Genomic DNA, 17,864 nt, shown 5'->3' on the forward strand with positions numbered 1-17,864 from the left:
CGGTTGGCGAACGTCGCCCGCGAGCAAAGTGCGTTCCTTGTTAAATTACTTCTCTATTTGCCGAGAGTCGTTCTCAAATATTAATTACGCTATTCGGTCGTCGCGCTGCTGAAAGTTCTCGACAAAAGGAGACGGCCTAGTAATCGGAGAGACGTTTTAGCAAATGAAACCGACGAGAGACGACGACGACGGGAGAGAGAGAGAGAGAGCGAGAGAGAGAGAACGGAGAAAACTGACAGTTAAAGCGGCGACGAGTTCGCTGTCTCGATTAGTACCAGCCATTATAAACGGGACGACACTCGGGCACGTTGAAAGGAAGAAAGAGAAGCGACAACAGGGTAAGAGAGGGAGAGGGAGGCGACCGAGTGAGTACCGGTGAAAATCAGTTTAAGCCCCGGCACGGCGAGGAGAATGCGAGGACCGCGGCCGCGCGAAGAGAGGACGGAATAATGGATGGTAGGCCGGTAGTGTCACGTGCAGCATGCCGAAACCGCCGCCGTCCACACGCTCTCCATGGTGTTAATCAAACGGCGTATGAGGTAACCTGCTGGAAAGGCAGTTACGTTGCTCGCAGAACCCACGACTCACTCGCTGAAAAGCCAGCCAGTTTGCAAAGGAACACGTATGAAAGGTACTTTGCTTAACTCGTCTGGCTATTTCGGCTTGCTGCGGACACGAGCAAGTCGTTCGTTCGCCGGTTACATGCGAACACGTGGCGTGGTTCCTGTAAGCAGCGAATGTGGCAGCGCTTGAGATAGGAAATATCTTACACAGCGTGAGATTTTTCTATGGATGAAGATTTCTCGGGGCTTGCTCGTATTTTCATCCGTGTCGTTCAATTCCGAAACGACGGCCTCGCGTCGAGAGACGGTCCGCCAGATAACACGTTTCAATATCCGCGAGCCAGGGGGGGATATCGAGTCGGCACTTAAGTAAAAAATGCCATTCAGGATCAGCCACGCATCCGCTTCCCCTTTTCTCGACGGGGCTCGTTCATCATTACGGCGCGCATCTTGCTCGCGTTTCAACGCGATGAAAGCGTCTTTATATATAGATACCGCCCGGCCACCTTTCTCCGCCCGATACCCGGATCGATATTTTTCAATAAATCCACGCATCGTGTCGTCGCAGCGACGATCTCGCGTTTCAATCACGTCGCGGACGCGGATACCCACCTTACGCGGATGATGTTGCGTACTCCAAAGCACGGCAGCTTGGAATTTCGCAACGTGCACGTGGCAACGTTGTATCTCCTTCAACAGGCTGTCCATCAAAGCGTTAAGAGACGGCATACGTGCCAGAACACGATGGAAATCATTCACCGTGACACGCGAGGAGGGGGGAGGGGGGGGGGGTGGCGGAGGGGCCGAGACCACGCTGTCGGGGCGAAAGCTTGGCCCTGCTTGGTTCTGTAATTCGGGAGACCCGATCATCTGTAATCCACGACCGCCCGAACGGATTCGAGACTCGATTATCACACGCGAGATATTATGCTAGCTCCCGCTGACAGGTCTCCGTTGGCACTCAATCAAACCGCGGAGCGGATTGATGGAGTTCTCGTTGCCCGGCCATTGCCGCGCCTCCCCTGTCCTTCTGCTATTACGGCCAATATGGTACGCGGTTTAAAGATACCCTATGGAACCCGATTATCGATCTGGCTGGCCTAGACGACCGAAAGGTCGATTATCGAATCGGCTGTGTCCGGATAATTACAAACGTAAATTGTCGAGTTGCCTGTATAATGGATTCCTCTTCAACGGGTCCTGGCGGGACGGATCTTCTGGAAATACGTGCCAATTATCGATCGGTTGGTTTCACCTTGACACGAGAATTTCTTTTATTTTACTGGAACAACTTGAATCTAACGATTGGAAACTTTTGTGATCGTGTGTGATCAATATTTTCAAATGTTGTAAAAGGTTAAAGCGAATGGGACAATGAAAGATAGTATGAGAAAAATTCTGTTGTACAGCATTTTGAAAAAGTAACAAAAGAACGTCCTTTTTCATTTTATAAGAACAAAGGGAACAGCAGACCGTGTTTTAAAACGAATGAAGATCACGATCGAACGTATGCTGTAAATAGAGACAGATTATAGTTTTTTTTTTTATAAAATTAATAGTGTCTGTAACGTACGAATCATCTCTGAATCAACAGACTCTAACTCGAGATTGATTTTGTCCTCCAAATACTATGAATACGTAAACATCCGCATTCTTTTGACGAGCACTGCACGCCCCTGAAGTTTAGCATCGATTTCGTTCTCGTGACTTTCAACTTGCGAAATTTTCATGTCAAGTTTCGCTGTCGGGACAATCGTATCTCAGAGCATGAATTTCGTATCTCGAATGAAATTTTTTCCATTGCTCGACAAATGTATGCCAACCTGCATAGATACCACGTGAGAGGCATGATAGAAGTCTCTGACGGAACGGTTGTTCGTTTCGATGGCTCGTAAAAATCGCAGCCAGTCGAACGAGACGAACGTTACTGAAATGAAACAACCAAGGCGAAGAATGAGAAGAAACGGGTACAGGTGGAAGGGTTATGAGGGACATGACGACGGGCGCGCCGGCGTCGTCGATGAGAGACCAATCGACGATGAAACGCGAACGTCGAGACGCGACGTTCCAGAAAATTTCCACGGCACTCCAGCTCCCTCCTCGCTTATCTCCACGAGTGGCATTTTATCAGGATATTTTGCAGAAAAACGGGCAAAAGGAAGGAAGGAAGGACTCCGCACACGCGAGACAGCTCGTTGCCCCGTTTCCCTTACTTTACCGCACGGCAACGAGATAAAGCCAAGAATACAATTACCCAGGTTTCGCAAACAGTAGAAAAAAAGAGAAAAGTGAAAAAAGAAAATGCTCTTCCCACCCTTCCGTCGTAGTTTGAAAATATCATTTTATTTGTCCGCGAGCGCGAAACGCGATTTCGTGGACAATCTGGACGATGCAACTTATTGCTTTTTCCATTGGCGCGCACCCTCGGTATTTTCCCCGGGATTAATGGTCTCGATGTTGTTTCCAGCGTAACTCGCGTATCGCCGTGTCGACCGGGCAATTACCTCGAAGTAACTCGCGTAACGCTTCTAATTAATTAGCCCGACCGGTTCTCCCGAGAACGAACACACCTCCACGAACACACCTTTTCGTTGATTATTTTGTTCCATCGTTCGCCCGATTCCCCTGTGGAGTATCTCGACCAAGAAAACGAAAATTGTGGCATCGAGACGAAGTATGTTCAACGTTTCGCATGAATATTATTCTTGGGAGTAGGTCGCGTGTACAACCGTTACTCGCGAATCAGTTATACCCATCGCTAGTTTCGAAAGTAACGTCGAACCTTTTTCTCTCAGTGGAAACAATGAAAAGAAATCCGAGAACGTACCGTTAAGCGTACTCGCGAATTTACCAACGAAATATTGAAAGTATTTCACTATTGTTCTCCCTTTTCTCTCTCTCTCTCTCTCTCTCTCTCTCTCTCTCTCTCTCTCTCTTACGAAATATTTTAGGTTACGTCGAGAGGATGTAAGGAACGCATTGCACGGAATATCGTTGAACAGAGCTTTGGCAAACAGAGCTTTGGTTCCTCCGCATCGGAGTATAATTTTCATCTTTCTCTTTTTCTTTTTCTTTTTTTTTTCTTTTTATTTCGCCGGGAAAATAAGCACATACATACCGGCGCTGGCTGACGTGAATGGAAAAATTCTGCTCTGTTTGCTCGAGCAACTTTCGTGCGGCTCTCTGCCACGCTGGTTTAGCTGTTGTTCGTTCCACGGGGTTGCTCTTTGTTTCACGCACTAATAGCCACTCCGTACACCGAAAAACAATTTTCGAAGCTCAACACCGCGGAATGAGAGCTACTGACTCCCCGGAACAATCGCGATCGTGCCCTCCTTCTAATGGCCTGATTATTGTTTCACGTGTATTGGTTTTTAATCAGAACGGGCCGTGTTCCTCTAGAAGTAATCCGGCAACGCAGCAGGACGAGCGCACATGGCGGATCGAGATTCATTTTTCGCGTGCCTCCACCTATACCGGAGTAATCCTTACCGGTCGACGGTGAAGCTCCTCGTGCGAGAAACGTCGATACACCGATACCGATACCGATACGTCGCGTTCTCACCGATTTTTCCAGAAGAAAAGCGCATCGGAAAGGAAACGGGGGTTACAGCCCGTTGTTTGTTCATTATCGATCAACCGAATTACAGCCGGACCGTAGGTCCGGCTTCCGTGTTGTATTTGTAAAATAAATAACTGTTGCGTTTCGAAATTGTTACGGTTTTGCTGCGATGATCCGTTCGAGCGGTTCTCGCGATCACGTCAATATTTGCCCGATTGTTGGATGAAGTATGGATCAAACACTTAATGTCTGATAAACGTTCCGGAGTTAACCCGGTTGCGTAACGCGTTCTGCCTCGCCGAAACTGAAGCAATATTCAACCTCTGCAATCATCTCCAGGCGAAATCTCGGTTGCTTCCCGGACGAAAGAATTACGTTAGTAAACTATAATTGTTTGCTCCAATTTCAAGTCCGGGGAATTGACAAGATCATTTGGTGTTTTCGTGGTGTTCAAAATCTAACGTTCGAGTTGGAAGTATTTTGGACTCTCTCTCTCTCTCTTCAGTTTCAACAGCAGAATAAAAATTACTTTGCAAGAAAGTGAGCACTTATGATGCCTAAGTTTGGCGTACGGCGTTGGATGTCGGAATTTGACTCGTCGAAGAGAAACATCGACGCGATGGAGTGTTAAAACCACGATACCCAATTTACCGCGAACTTTGTCCCGCTTATTTTTAACACGGTCGTCGGGCAAGATTACATCGGAATCATTAAAAATACCGGGGGAAGAATTATGCGCCGATAACTAGATTGGCCGTAACATCCATCGCGCGCATTATCGGGCACGAACGGTGCCAGATAACGATGGCAGTCGCGGCAATTACAAAAATCGGCAGCCAGTTTATCGAGGCCGCGGCGGATGGATGATCGTGGAGTCGTTTCGGGTGGCAGGAATCGCGGCGATCTGACCCCATTGTCGCGCGATAATGAAGCCGCCGACGAGTACACTCGCTTATCGGCTAGCCGGCGGTCAGGTTATCTGGCCACCACGCCGCGGCCTCGACGAACGCGCGATTGCTATTTCCGCGAGCCACGCACGGCCGGGCCAAAACCTAATTTGTTACGCGACCGCTCAGCTCCACCTACCACTTAATCGGTCTCCGACGACCGAGACAGCTGTCGCGAATTAATTTGCCTTGCAGGTGTCAGACGCAGAGCTGCACCGTCGCGTTGTCGGGGCCAATCTCGGCGATTCGACGACTTCCGGGATAGACCGCCGCGTCGGTGAATTGTTATTCGTCACACATGTGTTATATCTGCTTGCGATTTGGAATTTTGCTCGATCTTTGGAACAATTCGGGATCTGTTTCTCTCTTTTCTTAATTCGTAAAGTTTGAGATCAAGACAATTGTTGCGTGCCAGACCTCGACGTATACATAGCGTTGAGCAGATCGGTGGCTTGCTGTCTTTCAACATTAAGGAAAGTCAGCTGGTTCAAGGGAGAGTTGTTTTGAGGTTGGATTGGTATGGATTGAGGAATGTAAATTGTCGTAAGTGAGCTTGAATTCGTATAAGATTTGAGTGAGTTTGATAGTCGAACCATGAACTATCGTACGTCGGTGAGTTGCTCCGGAACTTCTGTGCGATTGTCAGAAAATATTAACTGACTATTTTCCTTGTACGTTGGTCTTACATGGCTGTGGATTCTATGGTTACGGGATTAGGGAGGTATGCTAGTTCGGTCCCAGAAAGTAGTATTTGCACCTTCTAATAGTCCCAGGATGTGTTCTTCGCAATATGTTTTGGATTTATAAATATCGTAGAAAAGTTGCGATAAAGACATTTACCGAGCTTTAGAATTGAGAGTCGAGCATGACTACAACAATGAAATAAAGGTAAGGAAAAAACATGAAGTACGGTCAAGAAAAATCCTTGCTGTAGAGAAAATGGTGAATCTGAAAGTTTTATTCTTAGCTCGATGAATTTATTTTTCGCATCTCTTTTTCGAGTTCGTTTGTGATAGGGACCATTGGAATGAAGAAACTTACCGAGCCTTAGAATTGGTAGTCCGGTATGACTACAATAGAAGATAGAAGGTAACGAAGGACATGAAATATGGTCACGAGAGAAATTAGAAATTATAAAATTGCTTTCCTCGGCTCGATGAGTTTTGTTCAGTCGTGCCTTTTGTTTTTAACGCTCGGTGATACGAGTATTTCGAAACGATCGAATCGTAGGAGATGCATGGAGAAAAAAAAGTGGTGATTGAACAAAAGAAAAAAAAAAAAAAAAAGAAAGTATTGAGCTAATGGAACGTTTGATAATGTGAATTGCGTAATACGTGATAATACGAGTTACAGTGTAGTAAATTAACGTAACGATATATAGATGTAATCGCCTCGTTAATTTCTGACGGTGAAATATTCACAGTAACGTGGCTCCCTAGTAATTACAAGGCACGTTCGTCTGTGTGTAGATTTTAATTCGCGGGAAATTCGCGGCTAGAGCTCCGCCTGGAATTCGACTTGGTTTTAACAGGAAGAAGTTTGGATCCGAGGAGGTACGGGCTCGAGAAATCGGATACGACGACAGAGAGGACCCCGTCGCGCCGGTCCTCGAGAGTGCAGCCGATGCTCGTGCGCCGCTAAACGTTTCGCGAACAATACCCGAACTGTTAATAATCGAACAATGAGCCAAAGAGCCACAGGCAATCAGGGACGGTCGTTAATTTCAAACTGGGCGTGATACTCTAACGAGCTCGTCAAGATAGCTTTGTTGAAGCATAACTTATATTCGTTAGGAGTTGAGTAATTAATATTATATAGTACGGTGGAACAATGGCTCGTTGAAAGTTTGGGAATGCCTGTCGTTTCGATACTGTTTGTCGGCCTGAATGCTGATCGCGCCAGACTGTCACTCGCGTTCACCCGCGTTTTCTTTTCACGTTCGACGAATTACTGTAATTACTGTAATTGATCATGCCTTCTTGCTGTGCTCTGAATGGTTTGCTTCTTGCAATTTTGCGGCAAAGTTTTGACGAGAAACACGACCGACATTTTTCGATCGTTTAACGCATGGAATGGCACGAAACGACGAAAACTGAAAAATAACATGGAAGTCTCTAATTAATCGAACTGAGTTACATCTCTCTGTATTGGGAAAGTCGAAAACTTTCTCAAAGAATCGAAGATGGAAGCTTTTATTAAATTTCTTTAAAACAGAGTGAAATCTCCTGTTTCTTTTTGTTCAGTTTAGTTAGTATTCTAGCATTCTGTCGTTCTCAAAGAGAACAATTGCATAATTTGAACGATCGGCATCAACGAAAAATATACACACGCGTGGTGTTTTATTCGTTGAAATTCGACGAGCAGCACGTTTGGAAGGGTGATACGCGCGTAAATTTCGACCTCGACAAGCTCGGATCTCGGTGTGGGACGGTAATGCTTGCGGTCGTGGAGGAATGCAACCGAGAAACCCTTAGAACGCCGTTTACAACGATCTCTTGCAATTACCATCGCGTTGGCCCCTGTTCTCTCGGCGAGATCAGTCGACTGACAGGCGTTTCGCTTCGGTAATTCCCCCGGAACCGTTTCGTATGCCAAAGAATGTCATTAAAGGCGCTGTTAAAGGGTCCCGAGAGCCAGCGCCAAACATCTTAGGAATTTTCTTGACCAACCTCTGCGATAAAGGCGTTTCTTCGGTCGGAGACAAGAAGAAGAAGAAGAAGAAGAAAAAAAAAAAAGAAATATGAAAACTTCCGGCCGTTGAACGTCTTCAACGTCGTGCAACTCAAAGGCAAGATATTTTATGAATTTTATACGTTTCGAAAAATTTTACTCTGTTCCGCGCTTCGTTGTTATTCCATCGACGTGATGTTGTTACAAAAATACCAAGTGATTTATTTTACAGCAGGTGAGACGTTTGCTGTTGTCGTTTTTCATAATTCAAGTATCAACATTTTCACAGTTTCGTGTGGTGTAATATACGTTTTTGTATATGTATTGTTAAAATGTGTTAAATAGATCTGAGTGGTTATAATGTGTCACGCATATGTAGCTCTGGATTGTGAACAGGCCATTTCCTACTATGTAGTCATATGAGTCACAAAAATACTCTCGCTCAAAAGTCTCTTAGGACATTTTTATTAATAATTTTCAGCACTTATCGTGGATTATCGTGTATACATATTCTGTAATACAATATATTAATATATTAGCAGAGTCTTTAAATTAAATAGTATAAAATATGTTTCATATTTCATTGCATTTAATTATATTGCACGTATTATATTCATTTCGTATAATTTATAATTTATATTGTACTATTTTTATTATACGAATATTGTATTTGTCCTACGATTACTAAAAGGGAGTAGTATGCGTGGTAATTGAAACAATAGAGATAAGGGTTTTTAAAATAATATAGAAACGATAAAGATAAAAACACATGTTTGGAAATATATTATTTTACAATTTTTAGATACAATTGCGGCTAACGCATCGTCCGACAGTGAGCTTATTAATATTTTGAAATACCGGAGTAAATAGCTATGATTGAGCTATGAGTATCTCATCTCGAAATTTTGTTCGTTTACTCGTGGAGGGATTGCTTTAGAAACAAACGTACGTACTCGTTCACCACACGCCGGATGTCCCTATGAGTAGACAGATCTTTTACCACCGTGTATCTTTGTTTCAAATGAAAGGCGAGTATCGTCGACTGTCAATATTAATCCAAGAGCGCATCCCCGCTCCGTTGCACGTCGCCAGCGCACAATGTAAACTCATATTTCGCAATGCACGACACAAACCGTGCATAAATCTTTCGCCGTCCGTAGATAAATTATACGGTAATGCATCGAAATGGTGGGACGTCGTCTTGCGTCGCGGACGTTTCTTTGGCCCCGTACCAAAAGTGTGCTGCACTTTCGAGTGGCCGGCAAATATCGCGTTACCGGACCACAATTCAAACGTCACCGGGCAATTCTTCAACCGATACCAGCAATTTACAAACAGTTTAATTAATTGCAGTTTCGTGTACCACAGGGCGGTCGAACTTCGCCCGAAATGTCTTTCTCCCAGAAAGCTGAAGGTTTGAAATTTTTGTCTCTGCGGCTAGAATTGCTCGAGTTGAAGCATCGTACACACAGTGCTCGAAGTATTTCATTCGTAATCACTCCGTTTGATTCAATTTTGGAAATATACGGTGCATGTTTCGAATAGTAAATTATTCATCTCTTTGCAATCTTGTAGCTTTCACTTAGAGATTTTATTTTGTAGCCTTTATATCTATTCCTTGATTTCTGACTTTATCAACACAATCACAAGAGTCTTATTTCGTTACAATATCGAAGAAACACGTGGCAAAATAAGCTTTTCATTTTCTATTTCTCAAGTGTTATTTTCGAACGGAATTTCGTGAATTCTCCTCCGCCAACGTTGTGTCAAGGCTACACGTCATTGTTTCCCGACTCGAAGCAATTTCCATAGGCGAGAACAAAATAAATGCCGATGTATGTCCAAATATTGACTGAAGTCAATTATTTGCACAAAGGGGAACAGCTTTCCATAACTTGTTCGCACTTGATTCGCGCGTCTATTTGTTTAATTAGTGGAAGGAGTATTTGTCGCGGCGGAAGGAGATTCGCAGCTAGCTCTAGAACTGTTCATTAATTTTCTAATTGTTCTCGCAAACGTACACTCTCGCGACGTTTTTGTATAAAATATGGCGATTAATCTAAAGTTAAATAAATGTCCAGTTACAATTTGTTAAAAATTCATTTAATCGATAGAGCTAGAGTAACAGTACACTAAATTATAACATAGTAATAACTATGTATGTTATAATCGTGATTTTCTAATTTAAATCATTTTTCTAATTTAAATTTTATCATTTATAATCTAAATCTTATTCCATTCTCTCAACGTCGACGTTGATCAAAATCATGGCCAAAGTAAACAACATACAGACAGATAAAGAATTGTGAATTAATACTTCCTCGTACGAGAGTATTATTACACGTTTCAATTGTAATAATCGATCTTAACAATTTTGCTAATTTTACAACTTTGGTATCTTTTAACTTGAGATTTCAGAAATATTTCAATACCTGCAAAACAGAAGTGTAAACACTCTCTGGCGAGTTCCAACGACACCGAATTCGAACCGATCGTTTTATGAATCGTTTGTCGCGGAACTAGCGAAATTCGGAATCTAATCGGAAAATATCCAATTAACTATTTCATTTTCATCCGTGAAACGCGGTCGTTATCTCGGCGTCACGAGTTCGATAAAATAAGCGAATTCTCTCTGTTGTCTGCGAAATTCGAGCCGGACAATTTTCATGCCCGTGAATCGTTTCTGCTCTAACCGGATTATTTAACGATGTAATCGGAGGAGGGTGGGGTAGGGGCAATCAATTACTTGAAGGATTTTCAACTATTCGGTAATTTGTTTTGTAAATTTGACGAGGAGCATCCTGTTGATAGACGCGATGAAACGTTCTTCTAATTGCCATCGGTTCTACGATACGAATTCCTGCCCGAGCGTTGTGTAATTTCAGGCTTACGCAACGCTACTCTGTTCCATTCTATGCGCGTTCATTCTCTCTCTTGGTTTTTCGATCTTTTCGCGAATTTTTACGCATCAACTGGGATTTTCAATGGAAAATTGCGCGGAATACACACTGTGCGCGAAAGAGAATATTGCATAGTATTTTCTGTAATATTCCGTCACTAAAAATAATTTTTCAGCGAGCTTCCATTTTTTTTCAAATTCTCATCGCCGAAAATTCTCCTCGCCATAAATACATACAATTTCAGAATCGTGGAAACTTGTTTTTCTTTTTTAAAATTTATTCTATAGGTTAAAAAAAGAGAAAAACGAGACATTTCAGGGGATTTCTCTGGTGAATGGTTGTCTATAAAATGTACAAGTGAAAGCTTGTTCCTCTTTTTGTACTTCACGATACCGGCTTTGTATCGCGGCGATAAACAAAGCAAATAAACAATCGCAATTTCACGTGCATTTGCACGATCAATCGATCGATCTGGTAACGCTCTCCACGCTGGAAAGTGGAACGAACGGTTTAGGGAAAGAGACGTGGCGAAAGAAGTTGGCGCATTCGCATGCACTTGTGGAGAGGACGATAAAGTTTGAAGACAAATAGCGTTTGTCACGCGTGCGAAGTGTGATTACGTGCTCTCGATCGGCTGCACCGGGGACCCGTGTGTGATCCGCGAACGAGTAAAATGTAAAACAATTTCCGACACTTTGATGTATGGTGCGCACTTTTCCTCGTGAATATCGTCGAATGTCGCACGTTCCCCTTTGAGACCTGTCTCGACGGTGTTCTTCTCTTTCTCTCTTTCTCTTGTTGTCTATCTAAATATTTAAGATCCTCTGTTTCCGAATTTTCGTTCTCGATTTCCGTCCGCGTGCATCGAACGTCGAACACTGTACGTTGAGTTTCGAGTTCAATTCTAACTTGACTCGACTGTCCAAATATTTGAAGTCTTTTACGTTTAAATTTTCGTTTGCGCTCTGTGGTGCGAGTTTCAGCGAAATACTTCACAGCTACGACGGTGATTATTGTGAAACATATAGGGTGGGTCAAGAACCATTTTCTGCTAAAATAAATCCGTAATTTCTTTTTATTATGTATGGCGATCAACATTTGAAAGAAATAATTTTTGAAACGTAATGAAAAGCTCAACTTAAAATTAACGAAAATTCTTATATTTCGATGGTTTATTAAAAAAAAAAAAAAAATAAATAAATGGAGGAAGAAGCATTTGGCCTACTCTGTTCACGTTTAATTCTGTCCAAACGAGACCATCGTTTCTAAAGAACGCCAATCCTGTCTATGTCCGAGCATCCAAGATCTTTCACGTACGATCGAACTTTTCATTCGCGTAAGCTTCAACGAAACGTTCCACGCGGATGAAAATTCAGCGTGTACCGACTGGATGATCGAATTTCCTTTTCCCGGATCGAAAATCGACGCACGCCGCGCATCGAACGCACTTAGCCGCGGCCAGCGCGGTCGCCAGGGACTGTGAACACACGGGGAACGATGGGGAAAAATAAACAAACGCAAAGAGATTTTTAGCCTTATTCCGGCTGACGGTAACGCGGGAAATTCGGGGGCTCGGATTCGCAAACAAAGGGAAAAACCTAGTTATCCGGCAAATGGACGGGCGATCCGTTTGATTGGAAACTTTCAGTCGGTTCTCTTTTCGGTAGCGAGCCTTCGACCTCGCGGATATAAACGGATTAAGCCCCCGTCAAAGCAAAACACGCGGAAGAAACAGAGGTGGATCGTTCGATCATAGGCGTGGCCCGTGTCCGAGAACGTGTCAGTCCTGTCGATCTTTTGATACTCGACGCGATACTCGACGACTTCCGGATCGAATTGGCGAGGCTGCGTCCATTCTGCCAGAGTGCGGGATGAAATTTTGATAATATTTCGCGACATTCTCGAGAAAAGTTCGTTTCGACGATATATTTTTCAAATTTATCGAAAATTCGAAATTATGTCTAAATATCTGCAGCAATTCATGTTGTCTACCGTGATTGAAAAAGAAAGAAATTTCTTCATTCAATTAATTTAATGAATTTCAACCTGTGACCTGTGGTTCAATCATTTGCCACAATTTAATTCGGGAACTTTTAACTTTGTTATGAAATTTCTATCAGAGAGAAACCGGAATGCAATTTCTCTCAATTATTAATCTCTCCAGGAAGCTCTCTAACAAACTAACAGGCATATCTACACCAGCATGCTGTTCAACTACTCGAAATTCGGCATCAGATCTCGCGAAGTCGTGCATTTCGCGAAGCACGACAAAGCAACAGTTGCAAGCGCGCAAGTAAAGCGGGGCGACACTTACCCGTGAAAGTAGGCAGGGAAGAGGGCGAGAAGCGTGGAGCACGTCGCGAAGACATGGCGATGCACACCGGCGTAATTCCACTTTGACACTAAGGCAAGTCACTAGCACGCGCGATCACCAAGATCAATCGTCCCCGGATCGGTAACACGGCCAGCCATCGCTGTCACCGCTCTAGTAACGATTGGCCAGTTCGATCGGCATGATCGCTGCGCGACAGTCGCGCGACGACTTCGCCCAAGCCGGGTCCGCCGGTTGGATCGATGATTCAACGACGTTCCGGTCGGTGGACGTCAGTCACCGTGCCGCTCCAAGCAGAAACACTCGATACGAGTGCAGGGTCAAGCATCGTCTACTTTCGTCCGGCTACGCGCGGATGAAACGTTCGCGCGCCTTTACGCGCGGTTCTCATCCCTCGTGAATCTGGCTCGCTATCAATCCCGTTTCGTTTACCAGATTTCGCACCGACGAGCTCGTCTGACGTGGTCGGATTCTAGCGGAATCGCGGTGGAAAGATCGCCGATCTTCGACGCATCGATCGTTTTCCTCGCTGAATTCTCTCTCGTGATTAAGAATCCAGGTATTTTCCAGCTCTCCCCGTTGGCTCTTCTTCCTCCTCTGCCCGGGAGATTGGTCGAATTCCTAGGATGATTGCCGTGGATACGTCGCGGCTCTTCTAGACTTCTCCCTGCGGGATAAAGAATACGGTGATTTTTCGCGAGGCATTGTTCATGGTAATTAATCGTAGGTGAATGGAAGAATTGCGCTTGGTTGATTAGGTCGTTCCGAGTGACGACGATTCCTGCGGGTTCTCTGCGAGGGCGAAGATGCACGGTGATTTACGAAAAGTGTCGCGAAAAATTTCTCAAATGAAAGTGGAACAGGATCGGACGCGTCGTTTTCTGAAATTCAATTTCACTCGTATCATTTAATGTAATACACGTTTCAAAATGTGAATCAGAAAGTTACTATTACAAGATAGAAAGTCTAAAATTAATAGACCGTGGATTGATAAGAAAATGAAAAAAAAAAAAATGCAAAAATCGTCTATTTAAAATACTTTCATGGCTTTTACGAGAAAACTAAATAGACACATAGATACTTGGACACATAGAACTAAATGGAAACATAGATAGTCAAACCTTTTAATTTTACCGTACATAACATGATCTCACGACAGTCGAGTCTCGTGTTGTACAAATTTTTCGACATATCCATAAAAAGTGCTCCACGAGTGTTCGCGGATTAATCCGACTCGCGGGGAGAAATTATCGAATCGTTAGCTAGACAGGATTGATTAAAGTAATACGCATTCGTCTGTCGAGAGAAAGAGAGACAGAGACGGAAAGAGAGAGAGGGAGAGAGAAAATGGCAGCGGAATTGCACGGAATGGGAAGTATTGAATGAAATTCGTTGTTTTCCACCCCCTGTTGCGAGTTGCCCCGAAATTGTTCCACGGATGGCGGAAAAAGGATGCGGGAAGATAAATCGGCGACAGTGAGCACGGGATGGCCGCGCGGAGGTCGAGGGAGGGAAAAATGGAGGTGATAGGGGCGATTCGATCGAGTTTAATCGTTAATTCGCGGCGTATCCGCTGTTCCTCCGAATTTTCGGTCACGGCGAACGAGTATCGTGTACATTGTTAATTGCCAGCGACCGCTAATTGAAGTTCGCGCGCGTGCGCTGACGCGCCGGGGGATTTCCCGCATCGAAATACCGTTCGCCTGTTGGAAAGCCAGCTGGTTTTCCAACTAGAAAATCTACCTATCCACGGTTAAATAAATTTTGTCGTTTCATCGATCAAAACTTTGCGCTTCCGCGGTGTTTTAAAATGGAAAAAGAATTGAAAATTTCACACTTTCCTTTCTTTTCTACCGATATAGATGCGCTCCTCTTTTTTTTTTTTTTTGCCCCCTGATAGAATTGAATCTTAAGGGTCAGTGATAGGAACATTGATTTTCTAAACGAAACTTTTTACAAAGGTGTTAGATCTTAATCTTTGTAATATTCTAAGAAACATGCTCTGACATACGTAAATTAGCAAATATTTTAATTGAAAGAGCAAAATCGATAGAATACAAACCAAAAAATTCATCTATCGACAGTGAGTAATCTCTTAAAGAAAACTTATCGTCGAAATTTCGTATCTCGACGAATTAGAAAAAAATAATCAACGTAACTCTCTGGCCAAACACGGACGATTTTTCACGGTGAAACTGCGCGTAACCGTAGCTTCGTTGCCCCATTAAAGCGGGCTAATGCGTTCCTAAAGCCGCAAGCAGCGGTTTATTTTATTCGTTGGCGCGTTTCTCCGAGCATGTCGATCCATCCGAGGAAGAGCATATCGATCCTCACTCGGGGAGAGTTTCATCGATCTCCGGCCATTTCCGCACCCGGCTTTTCGAATTTGCGCGGTAATCGCGCCAGATACGAGGACCATCCCGCCGCCCTAGAAATGATTAGCAACGGTCGTTAAGGCTCTCCTCGGTATTCATAAATCGGCGCGGTTTATCGCGGCGCCGTTCAGCTCACTTTGTTCAGCCTCTGGTATCCACCTCGTAACGGCGCCTTAATGAAGCCGTAAAACGTTGGCAACTCCCCCCGCTACCTCGGTTTTATGGTGCTGATCGCTGATCGTTCGAGGCGCGACGCACGATACCGGTCGATGCGTCGCAGCAAGTAGGAAACTGGGAACATTCTGAGGATCGTCGCCAGAAGTTTAATGGCCCTTAGTGGACTTTGCAAGTAACGCGGTGTCGGATTTACCTGAACGGATGATTAACTTAGACCGGCTTTCCTTTCTAATAGGTGATAACGGAGCTTCCACGCGATCACCGTTCTCCTTTTCTGCCGAGTTTGAATTTTCAGAGTTCACGGATAGGCGAAACATTGATTTCTCGAAGGAGGATTCTATTGCAACTTTTCTCCTTCCTCTCTAACAGGTGGTAATGGAGATTCTTGGCGCCCCGAACGTAATCCCCCCCTTTTTTTTTCTGTCTAGAGAATTTGAATTTTAAGAGGTTTCAAAGCAGGAGAGATTTTTTTTTTTTTTTAGTGAAATGTTTCCCTTTTCAACAAGTAGTAATAGAGAATGTCCAACCATTTCCTAAATTTTTGTCATTTTTGTTCTTCAGATGATCGTGGAAAAAGAAAATTCCGTGTCTTTTTCAAGGGGAAATTTCACGTTCTAAAATCACGGTGGATGTTACGTTACTCTACTCGTGTAGGAAAATATTCGCAATTATTCGAAATTTCTAATTTGCAAACAGAGCGTGAGACACATCTCCCATTACTCCGAGAATAATTCGAAAAGAAAAATCTTGTCTCTTTTAAGAAGTTTCATCCCCTAAAATTACATATCGCTCAAAAAAAGAAAAAAAGGAACAAATTACGTGCGATCTGCTCGACTCGAAAGTTTTATAACTTGTTGAAATTCTCTCTTAAGTAGATCAAGACAGACGCTGATCAGACACGAAAAAAGAAACGAAATCGACGCGGTTGGTGTTCGAGAACCATGGAAGCAGAGGTCTCTGAGGATTCGAACTAAAGAAGAAATTCTCTCTCTCTCTCTCTCTCTCTCTCTCAGAAAAGGAGAGACTCGTCGAAAAAGAATGCACGCGCGCGATGCCCGGATGCGTGGTGGTGCATTAAAATGTGACGGAAGGAACGCGATCAAAATTCAGGCGGCAACGAAACACCGCTATCCCGGCTATCGTTCTTTCGTCCGACGAATTCCGAGTCTCGTGACGTCAGCGATGTCCCCGTCCGTTGTTCTCGGCGTTGATCGTCGCGATATCGCGATCCGTAGATCGTCACCGCGTTTACGATGCAAATACGTCGCGTATACATATTTATGCGACGAGCGACGCGTTGATTCATTCCTTTGACAACGTTCCCGTCGAGTGGATCCCATCTTTTTTTCCCCTCCGATTACTGCCTCTTTATCGTATCTGTTTTTCCACGACGGATTCACTGGGTCACGAAGGTGATTTCTAAACAAGAAATATCGAGTTCCTGCTCGGAAAGGAATCGGAGCACCTCTAACCCTTCTGACGAAACGAATTTTACTTTATATATACGTTTCTGCGAGATTTGTCACATATTGCGATAAACATACATCGTTATTTCGAAAGCTCTAAACTTTCGAACGACAGCGCACAGTTTTCTAAACCAGTTTTTCAGGGGGAACGAGATGCAAACTGGCCATAGTGCCTAGGAACGAAACCACTGGATGCGGGACTGGATATCCTGGCGCTTCATTTGTCACGGTACGTCACTTCCGCGCGAGGAAACCCGTGTAACGACTCCGGGTGGCCGGGCCACTATCCGCGAGCCGAACGCGTTCAATCGGGACACGCTTATCCGCGCGATCTCTTTCCACGGAATGGCAGACTCGAGCGTGGTGGACGAAAAATCGCGCGGGCATTTGTCACGTCGGAGCCCGGGGGGGAAGGGTCGCGCCTACGCACTCGAAACGACGAAAATCGCTATAGCACGCGCCGTTATGATCGATAATAATCGAGAACGTCACTGCGTTCGTTGTTCTCCTCGTTCGGGTTGAGGATCGTCGTCGATGACGCGAAGCTCGGAAGCGTTAGAACCGGAGTGAAATCGATCGCGGCGCGAGTGTATCGGTGCCCTCTCCTCCCTCTTCGCCCTCGCTCGCTCGGGCGGGAGGGAAACGGGAGAGTGAGGATAACGCGTATTATGCCTCGACGTCGATCATCGATTTTCTCTCGATTTCAACAATCGAGGCCTTTGATACCGACGAGAGGCGCAACGCAACGGAAGATCAAAAGTCGGAGACGTCTATGGCTGGTGCCTGCGGTAGCTGTTCGCGGCTCTACACACCCTCTTCGTTCGTTCCTATTTCACGAATCGCAGCCACGAGTGCATTCTTCTTCCGAGGAG

The 17,864-nt window shown here is 44.5% G+C and overlaps 1 protein-coding gene across 5 annotated transcripts in view; it reads right to left on the reverse strand.

Annotated features, from left to right (window-relative positions):
• The window catches only part of LOC122536389 (chaoptin-like), a 105,626-nt gene that overhangs the window by 85,316 nt on the left and 2,446 nt on the right, over window positions 1–17,864 (reverse strand). For 2 of the 5 annotated variants that reach the window (XM_043668739.1, XM_043668740.1), the window contains exon 2: window positions 12,957–13,641. The exons of 1 other annotated variant lie outside the window; for it this stretch is intronic. In XM_043668739.1, the coding sequence (XP_043524674.1) occupies window positions 12,957–13,011 (55 nt within the window). In that variant the 5' untranslated portion in view covers window positions 13,012–13,641. Of the gene's footprint in view, window positions 1–12,956; window positions 13,642–15,719; window positions 15,739–17,070; window positions 17,090–17,864 lie in introns of those variants that run through there. 2 more of the 5 variants (XM_043668741.1, XM_043668742.1) reach the window with 2 other exon arrangements.

This window comes from Frieseomelitta varia, unplaced genomic scaffold (genome assembly GCF_011392965.1).
Source record: "Frieseomelitta varia isolate USP_RPSP 00005682 unplaced genomic scaffold, Fvar_1.2 scaffold_828, whole genome shotgun sequence".
Taxonomy (NCBI): domain Eukaryota; kingdom Metazoa; phylum Arthropoda; class Insecta; order Hymenoptera; family Apidae; genus Frieseomelitta; species Frieseomelitta varia.